The 23,273-nt window shown below is 40.7% G+C and overlaps 1 protein-coding gene across 2 annotated transcripts in view; it reads right to left on the reverse strand.

Moving 5' to 3' along the window:
• Nucleotides 1–1,069: 1,069 nt before the first annotated feature.
• Fbxl7 (F-box and leucine rich repeat protein 7) overlaps nt 1,070–23,273 on the reverse strand; it is a 387,648-nt gene continuing 365,444 nt past the window's right edge. For both annotated transcript variants that reach the window (XM_046468297.2, XM_058570737.1), the window contains 2 exons: nt 9,228–9,839; nt 1,070–4,440 (listed from right to left, as the gene is read on the reverse strand). In XM_046468297.2, coding sequence (XP_046324253.1) covers nt 3,704–4,440; nt 9,228–9,839 — 1,349 coding nt within the window. In that variant the 3' untranslated portion in view covers nt 1,070–3,703. The remainder of the gene's footprint in view (nt 4,441–9,227; nt 9,840–23,273) is intronic.

Here is a 23,273-nt window from a genome sequence, read left to right on the forward strand (position 1 = left end):
GAAACCATGGCCTCACACGTGCTAGGTGAGCGCTCTACCCCTGAGCCACAACCCAGCCCCTAAAGACTTTTTCTAGTTGTCAACAAAAGTCAGCTTAAGAAGTCATGAATCTCAAGTGGTTTTTACTTTCAGCTAGTCTTATTCTGAGATCCTGAGAAGAGGTGCATTAAGCCACCTGAAATTATGTCTCACGGCAATTAAGAGTCCTACTGGTTTATGTGAGAGTTATTAAAGCAACCAGGGTGAGAAGAAAGTTGAGGACTAATACATTTAAAATTAATATTTCTTCAAGTCTTTCTGGGTGTTAAGGATGGAGTTCTCCAATCAGCTCAGATCTAAAAGTTTAGGTGAGGAGGGAGGGATCTGGCATTGCACTCTCTCCAAATGACTGACACTTTTTCCTTTTAGATCAACTTGCCTTATTCCCTTTCCAGGTCCTAATGTTCTAACACTATTTTTGTTCATTTGTTTTTGGGTTTGTAATATCTAATTGTCAGAATAATCATGAAGATTCCTCCAATATCTGTAACCAGGGCCAGAGCAAAATATATTAAGTTCTAAAATTACTCTTCCATAATTCTGAAACCCAGAAAGTTCTGAAAAATAGACTTTTTTTTCATTATTGCACAAATTAATTTGGCAACAAAATCTGACCTGAACTGATGCAAGGCTATTTATAGTCTGTAATGATCCTGCACAGAGTGTGTTCTGTATTGCTACGGAAATACTAACACCTTTGATTAGGGTGCTGTCCCAGTGTATGCTGAGGATGTTATAAAATACACCACATATAGCTCCCTGAAATATGCTAAGTTACAAATTCCAAAACCTGCACCAACAGTTTGGATTAAGGAATTGAAGACGTGAACTATACACTGAAGGCAATGTTTTTTTCACTTAGTGCTAATTTTAAGCCAGTCATTAGACGAGAAGACAGTGGCAGAAACTTGGCTGTCTTTAAACATAAAGCAAGTTTCTTGCTTGCTTTTGAGTATCCGCATCTGAATACAATTCTCCTTTGACAAGGGTATTAAAAAAAAAAAGAAAAGAAAGAAAGAAAAAAAAAAGCTGAGCCTAATTACCAACATATTGCTTTATTTCTTGGTGGTAGTAAATTAAGGCTTTCTAGAGTCATACAGCACGCAGTGATTTGAACATTAGAGTTACAAAAACAATGAGCATTCAATTTAGCAGAGCCAGGAAGGAAGCAATGTTTTAAAACAGATAAATTTTTCTGCTGAGGACTTTTGCTTGGTCTCTAAAAATCTGCTGAGCTGTTTTCCCAGTAACCTCTGTCACAGATTCATACCCCCAAGGGAGAGCAGAATGGATGAAGAGGACACCAGGAAAGGGGAGAAACTGGGAAAGACAGCATGTGCTGGGCAGGCAACCAGTGTGAGAAGTGGTCTTGGTCTCATGCTTGGAAAATTGGTTAGGTGATGTGGTCGGGTGGTGGCGACAGAGACACTCAGAATGGTTCAGGGAGCTGTTCTGGATCTCCCTGCTCATTCCAAGAGTATTAAACCAGCTTATCTGGAATATCCCCTAGCCAAAAGTGAAGGACAATCATCTGTGACTCCTAAATTCTGAAACTATGGATAGTCACCAGTCACAGACCAGAGGTATGTTCCTTTGAAATTCTATTATGGTTCTAAACTCTATGGCTAACATGAAATGCTGTCCCCAGCCAAACAAGTCACCTCCCCTCATGGCACATTGCATTGATTGTGTATCTGGGTTGAGGATGATGTCAGTTGGACAGAAAGCCATGTTTCATATGATGTATGATAGAAACCTCCTGGAAAGACTCCATCTCATCACTCTAGCTCCTCCTTCCTGACATAAGACTACAGTGTGCACGGGAGCCTACAGTAGGAGTGCAGTTGTCGAGTGAGTGGTATGTAAGCTGGCTCTGAAACAAAGTCAGCACAGTTGGCTAGGAAATGCAGAGGTTCTGGAATTGGATGGTGGCCCCTTTGAGGAGGAAATACATGAGCTGTTTCAGCAGCAAAGAAGAAGGGTGTGGTCAGAGATTAATTTGGGAAAGGTCCTGGGTTTACTAATAAATGACACTACATTTCATAAGCATGGAAGTTCTCCTGGTTACCTGATTTCACATAATAGACTAACGAATCAATTATTTCCATATACGACCACTTAAAATTCATATTTTGTCATGATGTTGATGTTCTATTCCAAGGGTTTGGTTAGTGGACTAGCATCTGTCTTATCAATGTGTTCCCTCTTCAACTTGTTTCAAGTGCACAGTATTTAAACACCTGGAAGTCTACTTTGTATTCTTTAATGGAATGCATGCAGACAGCCACGCGGGAGACACAAGGTGGCAATTTGCACAATTAAACATTTACAAACTTAACCCCGGTAGGCTCCATGTGATGAAGTCTGGATGCATAAAGAAATAAATAGATGAGAAAAGTCAAAATGCAATCTAAATGACAAAAACCCACAGCATCTGTCTCTGCCAGCTGCAGGACAGATGTGCCTGATGTATGCCACATGTGCTCTGAGAGGGATTAGAAAAACCTTTGAGGACATGGGTTCCCTTGGGCCTCACTTGTTAATTAAAAATTGCAAGGGTCTTTCCTCCCTTTGAAAACACTCAGAAGATGAGTCTTGACTGGGGGATTTGAACTTCCCCATGTTCAGACATTCTGGTGCTCTGCTAAGACAGTGCTGAGAAGGGGAAAGCTGAAAGTACTTGTGCACAGAAACCATAGCATCCAGAGGGGCAGGAGATGATATGCAATAGACTCATCCACCAAAACAAACTGAGAGTGAGTGGTACTTGCATGAGAGCAAAAGGACACATAGGATCCTATGTGCACTGACATGGGCACTGTGGAACCTCCTGAAAGGAGCCCAACTACAAAATCAATTCTTTTAGAAGAGGTACATGACCATGTGGCTGTGTTAAGGTTTTTGTTTATTGATATGTCTGTTCTCTTAATCCTAAAACCAGCATGGGGCTAATTCTCCAGCTGAGTGGCTTCTAATCCAGTGTTGCAAGCTGAAGCCTGGAGAGGTGAAGTTCTTTGGCCAAGGTCATCCAGCTAGTTAGCAGAAGATGTGGGGAAAAAAAACAAAGGTCTCTTCCACCATGCTGCTTGCCACAATGGATTTTTTTAAAAAGGTCTGAAAAGCTCTTTGTAAATTCAAAGTGACTTAGGACACTTATTTAACCACAATTTGCTTGGTGTGACATTAAGGGGCGGGGCTCAGGTCAACCCAGCAGTATGAAGAGGAGTTCTAGAGAGCGCTGTGGTTGCGATACTCTTGTGGCAGTTGAGGATGGAGGATGGAGGGAGGGTGGAGCTAAGGGCCGGGATGTGGCATGTTGTGGGTGTGACCTGTGTTCAGGAGCGCTGGTGTGGAGAGGAAAGTAAGGTACATTTCTAAAGACCTCCATCTGCCTAAGGGAACATCTTATGTGAGAAGAGAAGCTGTTTACAAATTACCTGACCAAAAACACTGTTTGCTGCAATAGAAATCTGTTCTTTACCCTTTAATTTCTTTGACCTGTGTCACCCATGAGAAATGAGGAAAAGTAAAAGCCAGATTCCTAAGAACCTTCCTGAAAGAAATAGCTGCTGAGTGGGTGTCGGTGCTTACATATGCTGCTTTTAAAGAACATCTTGTTTGGTTCGTGTTTGTATGGAGACCACTCCCCATGAAAGCTGTCCCTTCAGAAGAAGGCGGGGTTGGTGTGCTCGATGACGCAGCGCTTGCAGTGGCGTTTGACAAACCGCAGGGCCTCCACAGAAACCTCGCAGTCTTGGACATTCAGCATCTGGAGGTCAAAGCAATTGGCGGCCACGATCTGCAGGCCCTGGCCGGTGATGCTCTCGCAGGACTTGAGGCTGAGGCGCTTGAGATTGAAGCAGTTCAGGGCCAGGCACTCCAGGCCCGTGTCGGAGACCAGTGGGCATTTGCCGATGTCCAGAGATTTGAGTTTCGTGCAGTTCTTGGCAAGGTACTCCACGCCATGGTCCGTGATGCCCTCGCAGCCCCTCGCGTTGAGGTAGCGCAACTTGCTGCAGTACTTGGCCACGTAACGGATGCCCACGTCGGTCACCCGGCCACAGTGGGCGATGCTGAGGTACCGCAGGCGGGACTCCAGCTTGGCGATCTCCCGCAGACCGAAGTCACTGACGAAGCGGCAGTCGCTGACACTCAACTCCTTGATGGACGTGCAGTAGATCACCAGGTAGCGGAGGCCCTCGTCGGTGAGGCGGACGCAGCGTCGCAGGTACAGGTGGGTCAGCTGCGTGCAGTGTGCTGCGATGGTGTGCAGGCCCTCGTCCTCCAGCACAAAGCAGTCCGTCATGTCCAGGTAGCGGATGGAAATCTGTTTGCCATGCAAGGGGGACAATTTAATGGAGGCCTCCCGAGTCAAGCTGATGCAGGTCACTTTGGAGCACCCTACACAAAGAAACAGAACACATGCTCAGAGCAACCTGGGGCAAGGCCATTACCTATTCCGAACTCTCCCCCAAGCTCAAGCCAGGGTGTTACCCTTCCTGTCTTGACCCCTACAGAGAAAATAAGGCGAGGAAGGGTTCCCTATGTTCATTCGATTATTTAACTATTTTGAATATTTGGGCTTATGGGGATTCATAGAATTTAGAATGCAAAAGACCAGGCCAATTCTGATGGATCAAAATTGACAAAGATCCATTACTGATCCATCACTAATTGCCTGAAACGGAGCAAATCCATTTCACCAGGAATGTTTGGGAAGGATGATCATGATCTGGAAAAGGTAGAGTGAGTGGGCTGGGGTTGTGGCTCAGTGGTAGAGTGCTTTTCTAGCATGCATGAGACCCTAGGTTGGATCCCTGGCACACATAAAAATAAACAAATAAAATAAGGTATTGTGTCCATCTACAACTAAAAATAAATAAATAGATAAATAAATAAATAAATAACATTTTTTTTTTTTAAAAAAGAAGTAAGAGTGTGTGTAAATATCTTACATTGGCCCTGGAAAGATCCAAGAGCTCAGTAAAGGACCTGCAACGGTCAGAATGCTCCTTGGTCCAAAGAAGAGAGACAGAGAGACAAAGCTGAACGTGATCTTGTATCACTAAATATTGTTTCTAAAGCCCTAAAATATGTGTTATAAATTTTATATATATGCATGTGTTCATTCTAAATAGAATAACTATTACATATTTGTATATAATATATAAAAATTCATTGTGTATTTCAGTTCACTAAATGTTACCTTATAAAATCTGCAAATTCATAGTATATAAATTTAATAAGTAATAAATACCAATAGTCAATACACATTATATAAGTAATTTGTACATATTTTATTCTACTACATAGACTGTATATATTTTTTCATTCCTCTCCACTTTCCAAATCCTTCCTGCAGTTCTAAAGCCAGGTGCTTCACTGCAGACACCTCTGAATCTTGGCTCTCAGTGCAACATCCAAGGTTTCTGAATGGCTGCACGGCAGGGCTCTTGGGACTTTTCTCCCATCTCCTGGCAGGTTGCCCAGGAAACTCATAAATACAGGTGCTGGGAATAACAGGGTACAAATGTCATGTGCTACCAAGTCAAGAATCTCAGGAGGGAGTGAAGCACACAGTCCAACCCTGGGACACAGGGGTGCAACTCTGTTTTTTTTTTTTTTAATTTTTAAATTTGTTCTAATTAATTATACATGACTATAGAATGCAGTTTGACATATTGTACACAAATGGAGCACAACTTCTCAATCCTCTGGCTGTACCTGGTGCAGAATCACTCCAGTAGTATGATCATACACGTATATAAGGTAATAATGTCTGTCTCATTCCTGACAGAATTTCAGGAGGTAGTGAAGCACACAGTCCAACCCTGGGATACAGAGGTGCACAGAGCCTCTTAGAGGCTGCCAGGCTGCTGTGCCATCGGACTCTGTGGCTTTGTGAGAGGTGGTTAGTCCCCTAGCAACTTTAACTTTGAACTCTGTTTGCTTGATGTCTATTTTATTGGGATGACTGTATTCAGTTCTGAATTGATTTATTGATCAATTTATTTATTGATCAACTTATTGATCTAAAGTGCTCTGTGTACTGTATTCAGTAATTTTTAATGTTAGTTTTATCCCTAATTCTTATATTTTTACTAAATTTGTATTGAAAAGAAAATAAATTGGTCCATGGATCAGTAGATAATATTTACAGACATGAAATTATTGTAATAATTTCTAGGGAGCAAACCCTAGAAATTTATGCAATTTAAGCTTCATTTTAAAAGGCTGAGGCATTTCAAACTCAGTGAGATTATGGGATCATACAATCAGATCAGGGGACGTTTGTTAGTTTAAATTTCTTTCTTTCTTTCTTTTTTCCTTTTGTATGAGTGTGTGTGTGTGTGTAAGTGTGAGTGTGTGTGAGTGTGTGTGTATGTATGTGAGTGTGAGTGTGTGTGTGTGTGTGTGGCTGGAGATTGAAGCCAGGGCCTTTAGCAAGCTAAGCACATGCTCTACCACAGAGCTACACCTCTGCTAGGGTAAGTTTCTTGACTTTCAGGGCTTCAATTATAAGATGGGAGAGAAAAATGACTAGGATGTATCACAAAATTGATGAATGACACAAGAGATTTATAGTTGATGGGTGAGCATGAAGTGAACATTCAGATACTCAGGAACTGGCAGTCTTGAAAGTGGTGAAACCTAAGGGGATCTTTGAAAGAGAAAAATAATTTGGATATTTTAGATATGGAGGTCCTGGTGGTAAAATAATATCAAGGCAAATTTGAGTAGCAAGAAAGCATGGAGGCAAGTCCATGGAGGAGTGAGGAGTGTCCACAGAGAAGAACTCAGGGTGTCTGAAAGGGATATTACTGCATAGGGAATAGACAGCATGGGTTGAACAAACCTGTGGAGCTCCTTTAATTAATTCCAGATTTCATTCAGTTTTCACAAATTTGCTCTTCGTTAACATTTCCTCTTGCTATTGGGTTAACATCTCTGCTTTCTCTGGGATGTAAGATAGCCAAGTCAGTGGAGACCAACTACTGACTCCTCAGGATGTTAATAACAATGACAGTACAGCAACCCCTGTGATTTCTGAGTGCTGCATGTTCTCAGCAGAGTGCACACATGAGACCTTTGTGTGATTAATGCATTGAACCTCCAAGCACCATTCTTCCTGATGAGGAAGCTTTAATTGCTGCAATACAGCATCCAGAATGCTTGCTTATAGCTTTAACCAATGCAAATTTCCAACCTTCTAGAGGTCAAGATGACTACTACCTTTTGAAGCCTTCAATACTCCTCTGTTCACTCCTCTGTTCACTCTGTGATATGATAAAACATTATAGCTGATTTTAATAATTTTCAGTGACTTTCAATGGTGGCATTTATTGCCTTGCTAGTTGCAGGACAGGCAATATCATGCCCTCTAGGGTATTAGAGCTCTTGACCAGCTTGAATGAAAGTCACCTTTAGCATCATTGAGAGTGTTGCTACTTTCTGAAGGTGGTTGTAAAACCAGGAGAACAAGGCACAGGGGAAACATACTGAGCAAAAAAACAAGGAGAACAAGACACAGTGAAGATGGCCTGGAACCTGCAAATTAGTCAGGTTGATGTAGCGAACAGATTTCAAGACTAGTAACTGTTACTCGATAGACAAAGCAGGATCACTCAGGACAGAAGTCCAGGGATTTCCCAAATAGCCAACATGGTTTTAGCATATCTGAATTTCAAAAAGGACCCAAAATAGAATGTTCAACTACTTTTAGTCTGTGTGAAGGATACGTGGGAGATCTCTTTAACAAAGATGGGGATTCCAAAAATGAATCATTCTCTAATCTGAGAAAATAAAATGTTTATAAAATGCTCAATTAGAATGTTAAAGCACACCACTCTACTTATTTTTTTTCAACTAAAGAGAAAATACATCTAGAAAAAAACTCTAAGTTGTCCCAAATCACAAAGTTTTGAAACAAGTTTCTACCACATCATAATGCTTTCTCTTTTCCAGAATTCCTTGGAGGAAAAATGTAAGAAAACCTCCTAATTTCCTGCTTCTTCATGCCGGTGGCTGCTCAGGACTAACCAAACACTCAGTTGCTATGGTTTTGTCCTGAAGCCAGCTGAAGTTGAAGCAGAGGAGCAGCATGCTGCTTTCCACCAAGGGAAGGAATCTGCAAAAAATAATGGCCTGTCATCTGAAATAGTTTCAGATGTCAGCTTTCAAAAGAGAGAGCAAGCTGAGAGTGGATTTACCTCATATTTGGTTGGAGGGCATCATTTACCTCAGATGCTTGTAAATCCCCAATTCTGTTTATTTGCCCTTCATGGTGGTTTTTCCTGCTTGACTCCCTCCCCAACCATCCCTGAGGTTGCAGCTCATGTTGTACATTTCTTTAACTCCTGATACATCTTACACGTTCCAGCCTCTTGCCTGTTCGTCTTTTAAGTGTGCAGTCCCTGAGATAAAAAGAGGCTGTTATTCAGGCTGGATTCCTGTGTGGTGCCAAAGTTTGACTCTAGGCTTTAATTCTTCAAACCTGAGAGAGAGTTTCAAGCAGAGTAACCATGCTGAGATCTCCTTCCATTCGGAAAAGGACTAAGGGTTTAATTCAATGGACCTGATCCTTGCACTATGTAGTTGAGAATTTTTACTAAAAAAAAAAGGTCTAAAATTAATCAGGAGGTGAGGAGAGTCAGTGAAATATAAATAATCACTTGGCCGTGAAGTATTTTCTCCAGTGTCTATGGAAGGGCAAAGCCATGGTGAGCATAGGCCATGACTGAGGGGTTCATTAGGTCTGCAGAAAGAAGGATTCAAGGTCATTTTTACCTCCTAGGCATAGATCTCAAGCTTTATGGACCAGCAAGTAGGCAAAAGGGTAGCTTCTAAAGGAGGCTGGAGATACTCAGTTCCCTTAATCTAAATTGGATATTTTGTTTCCATTAAGCTCTGAAGTGACTGTGATCATTATGGAGAGGAAGGTCACATTTAAGTCATACCAACAAGGTGTCTAGAGCTCTTCTAAGATGGTGACATTATTGGATGAAAGGAATACTTATGGCCCTCAGGGTCACAATTACCAGAAGACAGTTTGTTAAGGAGAGCTGGCCACCCATTGCCCATCTCTGGTAGCCAACAAGAAGGGGACCCTCAATTGGGTGGAAATGTCTCTACTAACTTTGGGATGGTGCATTGAGAAAGCCGGTGCTGGGAGGGCAGCTTCCATTTACCTGACACGTCCAGGTGCTCCAGATTGGGGCAGAGGGACACCACGTCAAAAACGGCCTCATTGGAGATATTGTAACAGCCTGAGACTTCCAGTCGCCTCAGTTCGGGGCAGCACTGGGCAATGGTGTAAAGCCCTCGGTCTGTGAGCCGCCGGCAGCCACTGACAATTACTGTTTCCAGCATGAGACACACATTGGGGGTGTCCTGGCACAGCCTGCGGGTCAGCACCTTGAGCGCACGGTCCACGTTGATGGTCTCGCCCATCAGGCGGATAGTCCTCCAGAGCCGCGGGTCCCACGCCAGGTTGTACCAGCGGCGACACACGCGTGCACAGCGACACAGCTGGTTGGTGGGCAGGAAGGAGAAGATGTGCACCATGCAGTGGTCCGGGAGCCGGTCTATGCTGGCCTGCTCTTTCTGGGGTCTGGAGGCGAGCCTGATGAGCGGGTGTGTGAGGCGGGTGGGGGGCGGGGAGTGGACCATGGCCACCGTTTCTCCGGTGACAGAGGACGAGGAGGTGGATGAGCCCCTTCCATTCTGAAATCCTGGTAAAGTCGGTGGACATATCAAGGCTGGGCTGGGCGTGCTCAGTGTGCGCATGCTCAGGTCGGAGTCTGGCAAAGGATAGAGAACAAAGGGTTAAAGGACGGTGGTCTTACAGCGAACCCTGGGAAGGAAGGAGAAGCACCAGTTTCTCGGAGAAGGCTCACACAAGTGAGTGGTTGGACTCACTGAGATCCTTCACTCCTGACCATCCCCAGAGGCAGAAGCACATGCAAGAAGCACCCATCCCAGAAAGATGCGAATCCTCTGTGATCTACACCAGCAGTGAGCAAATTGCCATTTACACTCTGAGACGTTGCAGTTGCAGCCATAGGGCTGCCTCTATGACAGCGACTCATGCCTGCCATTGTGGTGCCCAAAATGCCTTCGACAACATAGAAAGAACAGGCATTGCTGTTTCAGTAAAACTTGTTTTATAAAAGGAGACCAGCTAGACAGGCCCTGTTCAGACCAGGGGACAAATATCCCACCCTGCCTCCAATCCTTTGCTTGATCTCCCCTTTGTATTAATGGTAATCATCCAAAGGAAACAGCTTCAAAGTTTCGTTGTTTCTTTTCTGGGCAGAAAATTCATACATTAGGGACATAAACTGACTTTTCTAATTGTGTTTTGGTTAGTGGATGATTATGACCATTTACAAGTGAGGAGGGCAGACCAGGGAGTGGGGGTAGAGAACATCTGCTCTCTGCCTCACACGCCCCAGGGGCATTTAGGACACGTTATTTTGATGAAAGTTCTGGAATAGCCAGCCCACTTCTTCTGTTAGGCCAAGCATTTCAAAGGGCATGTCCAGTCCTTGAATATCTGGGGAAATCTTTGTTTCCTTTTTAGAAACAACCTTCTCTTTGCATTTGAATAAGTGAGCAATATTCTGTTCCTTGAAACCAGAAAGATCACTTGATGAGAACACCTGCAGTTTGTAAGTTTTAAGGGGATGAAGATGTCTTTAAACCCTCCATTGAAGAACATGCTTTTTTCACTCTCCCTCTTTCAATATATATGAGAATGAATTTAGTCTTTGTACAAATATGTTTATACATTATACATTCTATACAAATAGGTTAATTTAGGAAGAAATTTTTATTTCCTGAGTATACATTTTATTATTTTATATGAAAATATGTTAATATATTAAATATATTATGCGATTTATATCACACATACATACAAGAAAAAGAATTTATTTCCAGCATGCAAATTTCTTCACTTATAGAATAAGTGGTTGGGCTAGACAATTTCTAAGTCATTTCCTATAGCTCTAAAGATTTAAGCAAAAAAAATCTGTCCTTGTGTGTGCTACCACATTTCATTCCCTGGTAACTATGTTCTTGCCATCTTTTCAAAGAACTTCCAGCACTAACATGTTACACAAGAATTTTTGAGGCCTAGCCACCTCTGTTGAGCATCTATTTGTAGTTTTCTTGCAGCTTTTCTTGTTCTACTACAGCAGTTCTTTTCTTTTCATTTATTTATTTGTAACCTATCACTGAAAATGACTTACACATGTTCATACTGCTCATGCAGCTCCTTTGAATTATTGCTCTGCACCCCATGTCTGCCTCTTGAAATGCAGATACTGTTTGTGACTGAGTGTAAATGGTACCTCGTCTACAAATATTTTCCTAGGGTCTTTGAGTAGGATCCATTCCCCTTAGAAACCACCATCCTTTGTTATTCAAGCATACATGAATTTATCTTTCCCTAATATGTTCATTGTACTATTTTTTCTTAAGGTTACGTCCCTATATTCCCATCTCCTTATCATGTGACTTTGAAGTTCCTCCAAATCAGAGTACATTTCTTCAGTCCAGCAATACTGAGCTTGGCTAGGTAACCCGTTTTGGAAATAATGGTAGAAGAAAGCCATTTCTGCACTTGGTTTGGTTCTTTTTTTAAAAATATATTTTTAGTTGTAGACACAATACCTTTATTTTATTTATTTATGTGGTGCTGAGGATCAAAGCCAGCACTTCACATGTGAGAGGCAAGCACTATACCACTGAGCTACAACCCCAGTCCTGGCCTTGATTTTTAATCTTTTATGCTAAGAACATGCCTGGCTAGTCCTGGCTATTAGGATAGGGACAGATCCATAGGGCACACAGAATTGCCCCTGACTTCCAGCTTAGAACCAAGTTGAAACCAATGCCCAAAAGAACCACAGACCTGAGCTTGAATAACTAACTCTTTTAAGGCACCGAGTGTGAGGGTGATTTTTTACACAGCATTACTGTGGAAACAGATGATGGCAATGTCTTCTCTTAAACCAAAAGCTCTTCTGAGCCAGTGATGAAATCCTTCTCTTTTTTGTGTCCTGGCATAGCTTATAGTAGGTGCATAACCAATATTCCAAATTGAATGAGATGAATGAGAGTATTTCTATGTTTTTAAAACACAATTCTAGGGCTGGAGATGTAGCTCAATGCTAGGGAACTTGCCTAGCATGTGTGAGTCCCTGGATTCCATCCTCAGCACTTAAAAAAAAAAAAAAAAAAACAAAAAAAACAAACCTCTAGCTTGGCATGTATTTTTCTGTCCCAAGTGGTATACATTGTTGTTTTAAATCGTTGATAAGAAATAAATCTCTCTCTCCATTATTAGGGACAATGAATAGTAAATCTTTAGGAAAACCTTAAACATAAACCAAGCATGGATTTCAAAATTCCACCCAAACTGCTGATAGACACCAGCAACATGATGGATACTCAGAGAATTGCCTCTGTCTGAAGTTTGTGCTTTTCTTAGGCAGGTGAACAACTCATCTTGGGTCGGCATGGGAAGCAATCTTAGACTCTCAGCCCTGACATTTTAGCAGCTGTGAGGGCTCTGAAATCTCTGCTGCCTGCCTAGGTTCCATTCATCTTGAGGGAGACGACACTTAACAGTGCCCTGTGGAGACCTGCACAGAGCTGGGTCTATGGAATGAAGTATACTAACCCCAAATGGTGGGGGACAGGTTGCCGTGGGAAGTGGATATCTACAACCTGAGTCTTCACAGGATTCACTTTCCTTCACTCTTTCATGCTGCACTGAGGGGGACAATGCAAATGAGTCCAGAATGCTTAGGACAGAGGACAGCTGTGCCTTTAGTAATGATTTTATTTTTTTAAATTTTTATTATTATTTTTTTAAATTGCTAATACCCATACCGGAGCATTAAAGGAATCCACATCCAGAAAACCAAGGCAGCGTCCACATCTTGGAGGTGCACTCTGCCCTGGAGGGATTCCCTTAGACCCTGCTAGCTCTCCTTGCTCCTCCTCCAGAGTTTAGCAGCAGGTTCCTCAGCAGGAATTCCAGACTGCTCTTCACTGCTCAGGTAGGGAGCCTGGAAGGTTTCTGCAGGGGAAACTGGATGTCTCTTTTATCAGACACACACCAGGATTCGCTGGTTCCTTCATGCTTATTCAATAACAGGTCAAGAACACCCTGATATCTTTGAGAGGATACCATTTATCAAAATTCAATAAATAGCGCAAAGTAATTAAAAAGTAATCAAGTGATGAACATCAAATAGAGATACGCTGTCACAAAATGTCTTTCCTTGATGTTCTCCCTATGTGTATAAGATGAATTTACAAAATTTTAAAAATGCACGTGTATACACATGTATATGTACATGCATTTAATTTTAGAAACATATTTTATTAGAAATAAAATATGCATGGCTCATCACACAATGCATCAAGGTGCAACTAGATGTGATTTATAAAAACAGAAGAACTTCCAAGAATACCAGAATATGTCTTGTACCAGGAAAATAGAGCACATCTTCAAATTCAAACAGTGACCCTCTTCACCTCCCGCGTAGTACATTTCCTTTGTGCCAGAGAATGCAGCAAGACTACTCTGTACATAGGTCTTCCTCCCCCATCCCTTTCAGAGAACTGGAAGCTAAATGGTTATTGGCAATTGCCACTGATTTTTCTGAGAGGCTAAAAGCAAGAACCCCGATACTCAGACACCCAGATACATGATCAGAGAGGAGAAGGTCAAAGACAAGCACTAAGAGGAAACAGAAGAAAGCTGCAGCTGTTCTTCTGACCTTATGATACTGTGGTACAAGCAAGCAGAAAGGAAACTGGCTGTACTTGAACTCGGGGTATTTTGAAGGTATGTATATATTTTTATATCTGGATATCTATTCCAAGTGAATTTCTGATACCTTAGAGCCAGATCACTCTGTTTATTTTAGCAGGAAGGTGATATGTATTGGGCTAAAATAAGTTTAATAATGACTCTGAGATGATATTATTGCTAAATTTAACACACTGTACACTTTTGTACACATGTATGTAAAAGTTAGACATTATACAATTTTTTTTTACCTTAGACAAAATGGTGAGATGAACGAATGCTTTATGGAAGAATTCCACACCACCAGGCATTGTTTTGAAGAGGAAAAATGAGATTTGCAAAAAAGTGCCAAATAAAATATACATGTCCAAAAGCTTTTATCAAGAATCAAATTAATTGCTGCCTACCTCAAGTGTCCTTAAAATCCAGTATACACAAAGCCTCCTCCTGATCATAATATTTGAAGAAAGGATGTCACCTTCAATACTTTTAGAGGTGGCTTTCTAAAGGGCAGGAAGCAGCACAGTGGCTTTCTAAAATCCAATAAAACCACTGTTGTGCCAGCAGACAGTCATTGAGCAAACTTTTCCTCCAACAACATAAATTGGTAATGGAATATGTTTGCAGGTAGATTCAGTGAATCTAAATAATGCACCACATAAAGGCATTTTGGTCAATGATGGACCAAAGACATGGCGTGGTTCCATAAATTTCTATTGCCCAGTGACATTGGTGTAAATATGCACTGTGATGTTCTAAAAACAATGATGAGTCTAATGATGCAGTTCCCAGCAGGAAGCCCTGTAGGTAAGGGGTGCAGACTGAGTAGTTGGATGGATGGATGAACTGAGGGATAGACAGAGGTATCTATCATCTATAAGGGAAAAAATTATAAAATCTGCAGAAAGCACACTTTCAGTTGGTATCAAATATGAAATTTGGAAATGATGCTGTCAATTACAAATATGAAAGACCCAGGAAAGATAAAGATGAACACAGTGCAAAAGTCATGAAAGTGAAATAGAGAAATATAAAGGAGAAATAACTACACACTTTTGCAATAGAAGTATTTTGTGGCTTGTGTCTCCTAATGACATTGGACAACTGGATATATCCAAAGAAAGAAAAAGAACAAAAAACACACTGATGTCTGCAGAAAGATATACAGAATAGATTGCAAGGAACATTTTGGATAGGGAAGGAAAAGACAGAAGAAGGGTTAGATGTTTGGTACTAAAATTCGGTAAATTGTGCTGCTGCAGATTCTTGGATTACACAGGGAGTTCATCCATTCATTGTGTTTAACACATTGTTATCCTGCCTAGTTGAGGTCTAGGAAGGGAATTATTACATTTGACTAGATTATAAAGCAAATATTCCTAGCCTGTCTCCTTTCTGTATCACAGTTCTAAGAAATACTTCCATGCCAAAGACTCTGACATGTGCAATTTCTTGTAATCCTTTGAGGATGGAGAAAAATGACTGCATTTGAGAAGGCCCCCAAATCTCACACAAGCCAGCACAGTAAAGGATAGGAAAGTTTGTCTATGTCTAGGGGGAAAAAGTCACTTTTCCTAAGTTCAAGATGAAGGCAATGAATATAGAATCTCCCAGTGGAGGAAAACTTTTAAATTAAACAAAATTTTTGGTAAGCTTTTGGATTTTCTCAAAATGAATATAATATTTGTTGGACACAATAGTGATCCTTAAGTCAAATAAATATAATTTCTCTTTTAAAAACATTGGTACATTCGTCTGTTGACTAAACCTAATAAAAGTGAATTCTTTAAAATTGTAGAATTTCTGGCTCCATTAACAACGTTGAGTATCTTAAAGCATATAATTTGTGTGGGAAAATCGTTATGTATTCTTTAGTTACTATGTAAAGAATATTAAAAAAGAATAGCTGTCTTTTTTTGGGAGAGAGTCCTCATAACATTTCTTTCTCATGGTTTCAAAAGTCCTGGCAATTTTACATCTTTAGTAATTATAGTACAGTATCAAAAATATTCCAGGCATCTCTAACACACATGCTTATTAGCTACATTTTTTTCTAACTAGCAAGCTGCCTGTTTTGTACAAGTTTTTATTTTCAAACCACTGCTGTTTACACTCAAGGAAGTCTATTTACATTACCCTGGGCTTTCAAAGTCAAAATTTACAAAGCTATCCTGCATTTCCCCGCCTCCATGACCAAAACTTTTCTGCAAGATGCTTTCCATTATAAGTTGTCTTTCTCCTAAAGAACTATTGCCATAAAAAGCAAGGTTCCTTTTCTTAGCTTAAGCTCAAGCTTAAAAAAATACATCTATAAAACCTAGCTAGTGAGAAAATAATACGCTGAGCGATCTCTTATCTTCTTGTTTTATTTCAAAATATTTTCTTTTAATGTGGTTCAGATCACATGCACAACCTGTAACTCACTTAGGGCACTCATTGCTCTGGTAGAGATTGATGTAGAAAAGGTTAACCTTGCATTTCACTAGGAAGGAGTTGCCTTTAGGCCTGAGACGTTCTTGCATGACTTATCATACAGAGGTTGTACCTGCAAGACCAGATGAGGCTAAGGTACCTGACCAAGGATAGGACACTTGCTCTGCCAGTCACTGGACTAGCTCCATATGGGTAGCACTGTGGGGCCTCGCCTGAGATCTTGATGAGGATGGTGGGACTTCTCTGACACTGGGCTGTTCTATGTGATGTAATGTCCAGCTCTTCATTTACATCTGAATACCATTCTCCCCCCCCACCACCACCACCCTGCGTCCAACTCTTGAACTTAGCAAGGGTTCTGTTTTGCCTTAAGCTCTTCTAGAAGGGAATATTCATACTGATAAGGAAGTTTTAAGCCACATTGCTCCAAATCTATGAATAAAATCAATGAAATATATAGATAGGATGGCTGCTTTGGATTTTACCTGCAATGTGAGTATCTAGGAAAGATCTTTAAGGAAATTTATGCCTGAAGAGAGATCAGGTGACCTCAGGAACTAACAAAATCCTAGATCATAATTACCAGATTCCTCTGGTTTTCCTTTGTGCTGAAATGATGACTTTTTAGGACTCTCCTTTTTCCTATTTGTAAAAGGGGAAAAGAAGGTGACCTTATACTATTTACTCCTTAGGGAAAGGATGATGTGTCAAGAGCCATCTGTGGGCTGTGTGTGGGCTATGTTGCTCATAATAGCCTAGTGAGGGGATAAGTCTGGCATTGGGAACTTCCTGTGGCACTCCCCACAGGGACCAACCACCTGATGCAGGTAAACTACCCCTCCCCCCAAGCTCTGCCAAAGATCCCACACAGCACCTGAGATGGGTGTGACCTGAGAAGATGTCAATCAACCTGCTGACTACTAAGCACAAAGCAAGACTCCACCCTCAAAACCTTATCCTTCCCTTTGATGTACCCCCTTAAATAAATCACTGGAGGCATCTTTTGTCTGTCTAGTTCCAGCTCCCATGTGGACTAGATCTATCAGAGGCTTCGCTATTGTAAATATATTTCTAGCTATATGTCTTTTGAGACTTTAAGTTTGAGACTTTAAGTTTTAGGGTGGCTGACATCCTCCTGGGCAGGAATGTGATACTGGCCATTGCCCCTGTTAGTGATGCTTCATCCCTGAGATAGTACTACCACTATTAGAAGCCTCCTTTTTCATAAAGCAAGAGGATAATGTCCTGTGGTTGAGCATGCTTTTAGACTCTCTTAAAATATTTCCTAGCCTTCCCTTTCCTTAATAAAATGAAAACAGGCCTCAGGTTCAAAGTCCTTGTCAGACAGCAGTATTTAGCTAAGATTTAATTTTTTATTGTTTCTTTCTTTTTTTGTGTGTGTGTTCATTACAATTTATTTTTGTTTTAAAATATTCACAACTAGTGATACTGATTTTCCAAGTAATAAAATGCTATAATGCTTGATTTTTAAAATAATAAATTAAGTGAACTTTAATAATGGTCCTGGTGGTGGTGAGTAGGTATGGCAGCAATTATAAAAGCAGAATTAGAATGTATTAAATTTAGAGAACATTGTTGAGGTAGAAAGAGAGCTGAAGAGGGAGAAACTTGGGGTCCTCTCTACTTTGTACTATGTGAAACTTGCTTCATCTCAGGCAAGTCATTGAAACCTCATGAGCTATAAATTTCTTTCTTTTTTTTTTTTTGTTAACTGGGAATAAATCCACCCACTTCACAGAGTAGTTGGGCAAAGTCTTTGAAAAGTGATACTATCATTAGGATAGGCATTTAAAAAATTATACAACCTCTACTGAGGACTTCATGGGAAAGAATTTCTGAGACCTCCTGCAATGGGCTATGTTTTTAGGGCATATTATTCTGTGTTCCTTGGAATAGCCACTTTTTAGTATTGCCTCCATAAGCCTTTGAAATGTCTTTCATGTCTCGGGGTGGAGGAAAAATAAAAATAAAATCCCCTATTAGAGCACAATGTACTTACTTTTAGTTAGCAAAACATGGTCATTGCATTTATTGGTAAAAGAATATTGAAATTGTGCAATTCTTTTCTCCTAGTGTGTTTAACAAAATTTGTTTTTCTGTGACATGGTGGATTGCTTTCTTCTTGAAATTTCTGCTGTGGCTTTTGTGACATCATTCTTCCTTCTACTTCTCCTTTCCCCTTAGCAGCCATCTGCTTTTCCTCTTCTGTGATGGGCCACTTAAATATTGGTGTTCCCAAATCATTTCTTCCTCCTTCTGCCTCCTACTATCTGGTTCTCTCTGGGTGGGCTTAAGCACTCATGTGGCCTCAGCAGCTGCCTATATGCTAATGATTCCTGAAACTCAGTGTCCAGTCCATCAATGCTCTCTCCATTTGTGGGTCTCCCAAACATTAAACATACAAGTCCAAGGGCCTACTTGATCAGTGCTAATAATTAGTGTATTAGTCATCTCTTCATCACTATGACCAAAATACCTTACAAGAGAACTTAGGAGAAATTTTTATTTTGGGTTCATGATTTCTGAGGTTTAATCCATGAGTGACCAACTCCATTGCTTTGGGCCTGAGATGAGACAGAACATCATGGTGGAAGGGTGTGGTGGAAAAGATGCGCAGCTCACAGCAGGCAGGGAAGAGGAGGAAAGGAGAGGGAGGGAGAGACAGGAATAGGGGACAGGGAGAAATACGGGATCCAGGGCCAAATAGAATCTCCATGGGTACACCCAAAGTGTTCTACCTACTTCCTTCAGCCATGCCCAACCTGCCTACAGTGATTTCCCAGTAGTTCATCTGAATTATTAATCCAGTGAATGGATTAATCTGCTGATCAGGTTATAGCTCTCATAATCTAACCATCTCATCTCTGAACATTCCTGCACATAACATGAGCTTTTGTGGGGAACACCCCATATCTAAACCATAACCAGTAGCAATTAGACACATGAGGCTTTTGAAAATTAAATTTGTTACATTTAACTGAAAATTCAGCTTTCAGGCACACCAGCCACATTTCATGAGTTCAGAAGCCATATGTGACCAGTGGCTACTTTACATGGTCCAGATGTGGAGCAATTCCATTCCTTCAGAGATTTGGAGCAGTGCTGTATTAGTCTTCTCCCTGTACCTGCTGTGTCTCCAGTGCCACGTATACAAGGGTGAACTCATCAATGTCCTTTGCAAAACTTTTCCCCTTTAAATTCTGCCTTGTAGGTAATTATATCCCTCCTCACACATTTCCCCAGCTGACACCCTGGGAATCCTCTTGAATTCTCTCTGAACCTCACCCCCTGGATCTCATCAGCTGCCAAGCCCTTTACCTTGGCTAGGTGGGTCTCACTCTGATTCCCTTTCTCTCCACTGCCCCCACCTCAGTGCAGGTTCTCTTCCTCTCTTCTTTCCTTTCCACCACTCCTTTAGTGATGTTTCTGACTCTAGTCTTCCTTCCAACCCTCCACCAGTCTAACAGCACCTTTGCTCTGCTTTTACAGTTGACTTTCTAAAATAAGGGCCAGTTTTCCCAGCACCAAAACATCGAATGCCTCCTTTCTTCTGTTATGGGTTGAATTGTGTTCCCTGAAAAAAAAATGTGTTGAAGTCTTAACTCCCAGAATCTGTGAATGGGACCTTACTTGAAAATACTTGGAAATAGGGACTTTGTAGAGGTGAGGGGGTTAACATGGGATACTCAATTAGGGTGGGCTCTCATTCATTACAACTGGAGTTCTTCTCAGGGGAGAGACATAGAAAGACAGACACGGAGGAAATGGTATAATATGTATAAAGATGGAGGCAGAGATTAGAATTAGGTCGTGACAAGCCATGGAACTCCAGAGGCCACCAGAAGCAGGGAAGGATGTTGATTTAGGACTTCTAGCCTCCAGAAACATAAGACAATACATTTTCTAGTTGTAAGCCTTCTGCTTTCTGGCATTTTGTTACATTAGCCTAAGGAAGCCATTATTATTTCCACATGTTTTTTGAATGATTACTTTGTGCCAGGTATCATGTTAGGCACAACCCAGGGAATGAAGTCTAATTTTTTAGAGTGGGTTTGGGATCCTTCCAAAAAATTCTTGTCTCCAAACACACTCATTGTCTCTAAACTCAAAGACCTGTTGCCCTAGATTAAGTGGTGAACTCTCAGCCATCATTCAAGTCCATGGTAGGACCTCAGTTTCTCTGGCAAGCCAACCCAGCAGGCTGACTGATTTAGCTAACTTTAGAGTTTCCATGGGACTCAAACATAACTGCATCCTAACTCTTTTCACATAGTGCCTCCCCTCTCAGTTGTCCACGAGCATCTTGAGGCCTGGAGCTGACTTCTTCATCTCTGAGTGGGTCCAGGGTCTTACCTGGATTTAGCCCCCCCCCCCCAGAAGCTATACAAAAATCACCAAAGTGAAGACCACTTTGCTTGGTCCTACAACAAATTCCTTGCAGTTTTCTTTTGGTTGCAGTTGGAAATATTTATTGGAACTTCTAGAAGGAACCAGATGTTTTGGATTCAAGAAGAAGTTAGAACATCTCTGTGATTTATCAACATTACATATGCAAGCCCTTTGTCTTTGCCCCTCCATTTAATTTAGGCTGAGGTAGTGTACACTCTTGGATTAATATTAGTCTGCTCAGATGATATTGCAAAAGACACATGCACACACAAAAACAATCTCAAATAGCACATCTCACACAAAGGGAGTCAGAGCCAAATGCTTCATCCTGACAGCTGCTATTGTAGATCACCCACTCCCCACTCACTACTCATAACAATGGTACCTGAAAACTCACAATAAATAAGAGGGAATAACACTTTTATTGTGGCCCAGAATTTTAAGACCCATTCCACTGAAGTTTAGTTACCTACAATAGGAACTTTTTTTTTTCTCTCCCAAACTGATTCACACATCAACAGTAATCACCAGAACTGGCTTTTTCTTGACAGTGTGGGAGAGACAGTATTTACCTATTCCCTTCCTCCGGAGAGCTGGTAGATAGCTTTGCAAAGTTTGGGAAATGAGCCAGCTCTTGTCTTGGTAGGAGAGGAAACACATAGAACTTCATGAAAAAGCTTGAAATCCATAATTTTCAACCTTCAAGTTGCACTATATAAGGCAGCCTTAATTGTTTTGTATCTTCAATTGTCAGATAATGCTTTTAGTCTCTTTTCTCTATGAATAGTTACAGAATCCCAATGTTTGCATCTTTTAAAGTGCAGTAGATAGTACAGTATTGAATTTAGATTCTAGTAAAGAGATACTTATAAATTTTCAGTTCACAGCAGAAAACAAGCTCCACAGGGAGCAAGAGTCTAGCTTACAAATTCAACTTTCAAGTGAGAAGAAAGAGAAATCTCCACTAAACTTATGACCATGCAAAAGATCAATAATTAATTAGAATGTTTCCAAAGCAAAGCAAATCCCTGAATTTCCAATCATTTGTACATATGCTTCACTATTATTGAAATTCTTTACCATAATTTTTAATGCAAATTTTGTGTAAAGCATATATCATATACAAGACACTGTTCTAAGAGCTATACAAATGTAAACTCAAAAACTCAGTGTTCTTATTTGTATTTCTAAATCTTTGTGAAAATTAAAGATTCAATAACAGAGAAGCATTTTATTCTTTGATAATATTCTATATTATCAAACAGAGAACTAAAGAAGTAAAGAAACTTAGTACATTACGTTTCTCTGTCTGGTGGGTTTTGGATACATCTTGCTGAGGGAGTTCCCTGGGTCTACTATAGTCAGGTTTACAACCTCTTATTTTTATTTTTACAAACTGGCAATTAGAAATGCTGAAATTGATTCTTGGCTTTCATAACTATACGAATTTCCCTTTTTACGTTTTTAAGGTATTTTTGAAATTTGTACATCTTTATGGGGTACATTATGGTAATTCAATACACACAATGTGTAATAATCAAATCAAGGTAGTAAGCATTTCCATCCTTTCAATCATTAATCATTTTTATGTGTTAAGAATGCTGAACTCTAGTTTTGCCGTCATTTTGAAATGCATCATAGGTTGTTTGGCCCAATAGTTACCCTTATGGGCTAAAGAGGAGCCAGGAGTGACGCCTCCACTCTGTGTTTTCTGCCTCTTCTTGAGCTTCTCTCTGTCCCTGCTCCCCTTCCCAGTCTCTGGTGAGCATTATTCCATCAGACTTCTACAAGATTAACTTCTTGGAGAAACCTCAACTTGAGAATCTGCAGAGCCATCTTCCAGGGCAGGGATTTCCCAAGGAATGAATCCAGTACTAACTAATAGGAAGACTGGCTTTGTGATAGGCTCCAGGTTTTGGGATGAGACTTTATGGCTGCCTGACATGAGCCCAATTCCTGACTCAACATCTTGGTTTTCCAGACCGAAGTTATGCTTTTAGTTAGGAAGCTCTCATTTCAAATTAATAATAATCTTTTGGAAATTCAGCTGCAGAGTAGAACTCAAGCAAACTGAAATACTTCTGGGAAATCCTTCTGTAGCGAAATTGATCTCTGTGGAACGGAGCCTTTGCATAAACTTTCCAAAGCACTCCCATCCCACAGTCTAAGACTCTTGGGTCATGCTTCCCTGTACATATACCACCACCATCTACCTCCATAAGAATGGGACTCCAACTAGAATAAGATAGAGTCCATCTTGTTTAATTATATAAAAATGTATTCTGCTGTCCTGTATAACTAAAAAGAACCAATAAATTTTTAAAAAAGATATCTAGAAGATCTTATTCATTTGATGTTTTAACAGCATTTGGATCATGCTTGGAAAATAAATGAAAATGTAAGCTCCTAATTATACAATATGATATTAACCAGTATTTAAAATTTTCCAGTTAATCACAGAACTATTAAAAAAATGCTTGGGGTGAAGGATTGGAAACAGAAGGAGAGGAGATAGACATTTGGTATATTGCAGATGATCTCTATTTAAGATCACTTTTCTGAA

This window comes from Marmota monax, unplaced genomic scaffold (assembly GCF_021218885.2).
Source record: "Marmota monax isolate L192 unplaced genomic scaffold, Marmota_monax_Labrador192_F-V1.1 WCK01_AAM20220418_F8-fsc00120, whole genome shotgun sequence".
Taxonomy (NCBI): domain Eukaryota; kingdom Metazoa; phylum Chordata; class Mammalia; order Rodentia; family Sciuridae; genus Marmota; species Marmota monax.